The sequence below is a fragment of the Akebia trifoliata genome, chromosome 4, assembly GCF_017979445.1.
Source record: "Akebia trifoliata isolate Shusen 1 chromosome 4, ASM1797944v1, whole genome shotgun sequence".
NCBI classification, from domain to species: domain Eukaryota; kingdom Viridiplantae; phylum Streptophyta; class Magnoliopsida; order Ranunculales; family Lardizabalaceae; genus Akebia; species Akebia trifoliata.
The window spans coordinates 34764013-34767193 of NC_141378.1; the positions used below are offsets into that span (position 1 = coordinate 34764013).

At 36.4% G+C, this 3181-nt stretch overlaps 1 protein-coding gene across 1 annotated transcript; it reads right to left on the reverse strand.

The window, feature by feature from the left end:
* Positions 1-341: 341 nt before the first annotated feature.
* LOC147404788 (transcription factor MYB44-like) lies at positions 342-1697 on the reverse strand. The gene has a single exon (XM_086440876.1). It carries the CDS (start codon positions 1559-1561, stop codon positions 674-676), a length of 888 nt encoding a protein of 295 aa, XP_086297002.1. The 5' UTR covers positions 1562-1697; the 3' UTR covers positions 342-673.
* Between the last annotated feature and the right edge of the window lie 1484 nt (positions 1698-3181).

The following is a 3181-nucleotide window of genomic DNA, read 5'->3' on the forward strand; positions in this document are numbered from 1 at the left end:
GAAAGTACAGTACAATCTTGAGGTTAGTTCAGTACGACTCAAATTCATTTTTTTTAACCAATTTTAAATTAGTCTATTAGAATTAAAACATGTCATCAATTTGATAAAATAATGTCTCTGTTTATTCTGAAAAATGTGCCAAGAAACGTTTCTTTATTTGTTTTTGTTTTTCTTTTTAAAGTTCTAATTTCTTTTTAGGATAGTAATCTTAATCTGTTAATTAAATATTTCAAAAGTATATCTTTTCGTTTTTAACTCCTGCGATTTTAAAATTTAAAAATAATAAAACCCATAAAAAAAAATCCCATTAAGTAAAATAAAAAGATTAATTAAACCGAAAAAAAAAAAAACAACAAAAATCAGATTAAAGTTTCTTTTTTCTTTTTTGGTTTCTAAATATGGAAAATGAGGCAGATAAAGAGAACCATTTTTTTTCCTTTGTTTCTCTTAATTCTCTTCTTCATCTGGATACGCTGATTCACAAAACCCTTTTCTAATTCACTTCGCCTCGAACATCTTTTTCCCTCGATTTTTATCTCTTTCTGTACAAACCTAAACTTATTTTTATAAAAAACGAGAATATCAAAACGAAGACCAAAAAACCAAAGATCGTTTTTTTTTTCTTCCGTCTTGTATCTTCTTCGATTCTGCTACTACTTCGAAAAACCCAAAACTACTCGATCTTACTGATACCGATACGCTTCACTGCAGCGTTCCTTATTCCGTCTGTTTGCTGCAGACACAGACCATTCTGATCAAGCCCAGACATATAGTTCCGTACTTCTTTCTTGATCATCTCCTGCATCACAGATAGAAACTCAGGGCTAAACGGTATGAAAGGTTTCTCGGCCATAGCAGATGATCTGAACTCGGGGAACTGATTGACTCGACTAGGTGGTTGGATTTGGATCTGTTCCAATGGAACAATTGGCCGAAAAACTGTTGTTGTTCCATGGTTGGATCCTGAAACATGATACGAACCATCGTTTGGTTCGTTTGAATCTGATCCAGGAAGGGAGAGGCTAAGAAACGTTGGTGGATCATTAGTTGAAGACGAAGTTTCGATCTGTGACGAAGGAAAGATCGAAACTGGTCTCGCAACAGGTCGATAAACCTGGGAAGGAAGACTAGAATCGCTAACATCAGATCCAACACTAACAGATCTCTTCAAACGCTGTTGCATATCCTCATCATTTCCATCGATCTCTTCATCCGAACATTTACGCTTCAAAGTCGAATTCCAATGGTTCTTGATCGCGTTATCGGTTCGACCATTGAGAAGACGAGCGATTGTTGCCCATTTGTTTCCAAACTTCGCATGAGCTTTGATTATGGTTTCGTCTTCTTCAGGAGAGAAAGCTCTGTGTTCAACTTGTGGTGAGAGTTGGTTACACCAACGAAGACGACAAGATTTTCCAGATCTTCCAGGAATCGATTTGCTTATTAGAGACCAATTTCTTGGTCCATGTTTATGAACGAGTTTCTGCAACGATTCGTCTTCTTCTGGACTCCATGGACCTTTGATCCGGTCTAGATCTTTCCTTGATGATGAAGAAGCCATAGATTTTTATCGATAGATCAAAGAAAAACCCTAACCCTAACCCTAAAAATATTAAAAAATTTCCATTTTTTTTTCAAAACCCCAGGGGGAGGAAAGAGCCTCGACTTCTTCTTCTACAAAGAAAGAAGAGTTGGGAAGCAAAAGAGGGTATTTAATATGAGTGAGAGGAGTGACCGAGTGAATCGGGTGCGGTTACTGGTTATAGGCGTTGAGAGAAACTGGTTCTTCCAGTTAAGCGGTTGCTTCTGCATACAGCTGTAATATAGACACGCGTCACTTCGTCGCTGCGAGGTGCTTTACGTATCCACATTACTGTTATGAATTTGGGTAAATTAATATTTGACCCCTCTAATTTTGTATAATTCTATATTGATCCCTAAGATTTTTAACAATTGTATTTTCTTCCCTGTGATGTTAATATTAAGATCTATTTTGTCATTTTTCCCTCTTATTTTACTTTTCAGCTGTTTGATAGACTTAAAAAAAAAAAGAAAGATTTTAAATAAATTGTTAAAATGTTAAAGGATTGATATTGAATTACATGAAGTTAGAAGGGTTCAAGGTGTAATTTATGTTCTTAATTGGGGAGAAGTAGTTTATTTTGAAAGTTAGTGGGGGCAGTTGTAAAAGAGAAAAATCTAGAAAATGAAAGGAACGTGATAAATTCAAATTATAAGGAGAAGTTGAGTACTGTTGGAGGAGGAGCGCATGACTTTGACTCAGCCAGGCTGGAGAGCATTTCGTGAGGGATTCGCTTCACCAGAACGACCGCACGGAAGTGCTGAGCTGGCAATAACGACAAACTTGGTCGCCGAATCGGAGAATGGATCATTACTGCCATCCTATCAGTCCAGCCTGGAAACCTGTCACCCGAACGGATTCCTAACGGCTTTCGAGTCACCGACACTAGCCGGTTACCGATCTCTTTTTCGGGAACTGCCAATTTGAAAACCGATTTTTTATGTGGTTACCGGTTTGGCCATCCTTTTCCCACCGGTTTCGTTTTAAGTGCTGCTATTGGCACCCCAACTTTTATTTATCACACCTTTAAAAGAATATAAAGTTGTGGTAGACTTCAAACAAGTACCTCATATTGCACTTTTTGACATGAAAAGCATCTACGATTTCATACACTTTCACGTCAAGAAGTGCGATATGAGATTCCAACCCTAGGTAACTTCAACATTATAATCACACCAATTAAACATTATAAAGAGTTGGCTTAAATTATAATCTCAACATTATAAAATATTATATTGTTGCAATAATTTTTTTATGCATCGTATAAGATCCTAAACCCCAAAAAATAGAAATTTCCCAAAAAACAAAAGAACTTCAATAGGCACCTCAACTTTTACTTATTCTCAACCATTCACTTATTTTCGTTATATTTTAATTGGGGTGTAATAGGTAAAAGTTAGGGTGCCAATAGAAACTCCTTTCATTTTTGTTGAATAAAGCTTAAGTCACTTCTTATGACATTGCATTGATGTGGAGGTATGCACAAAATTGTTGATGCTTTTCCTTGAGATGTTAACAATTGACGTCGTAAGTAGTCGTCTTTGGTCTAGGGCATATCAGTGGTTAGATGATGCCTGAATACGATTGAAGAGTGCCTAG

Coding starts and splice junctions, on each gene's coding strand:
- LOC147404788 (XM_086440876.1), bottom strand. CDS start 1,561: ATGGCTTCTTCATCATCAAGGAAAGATCTAGACCGGATCAAAGGTCCA.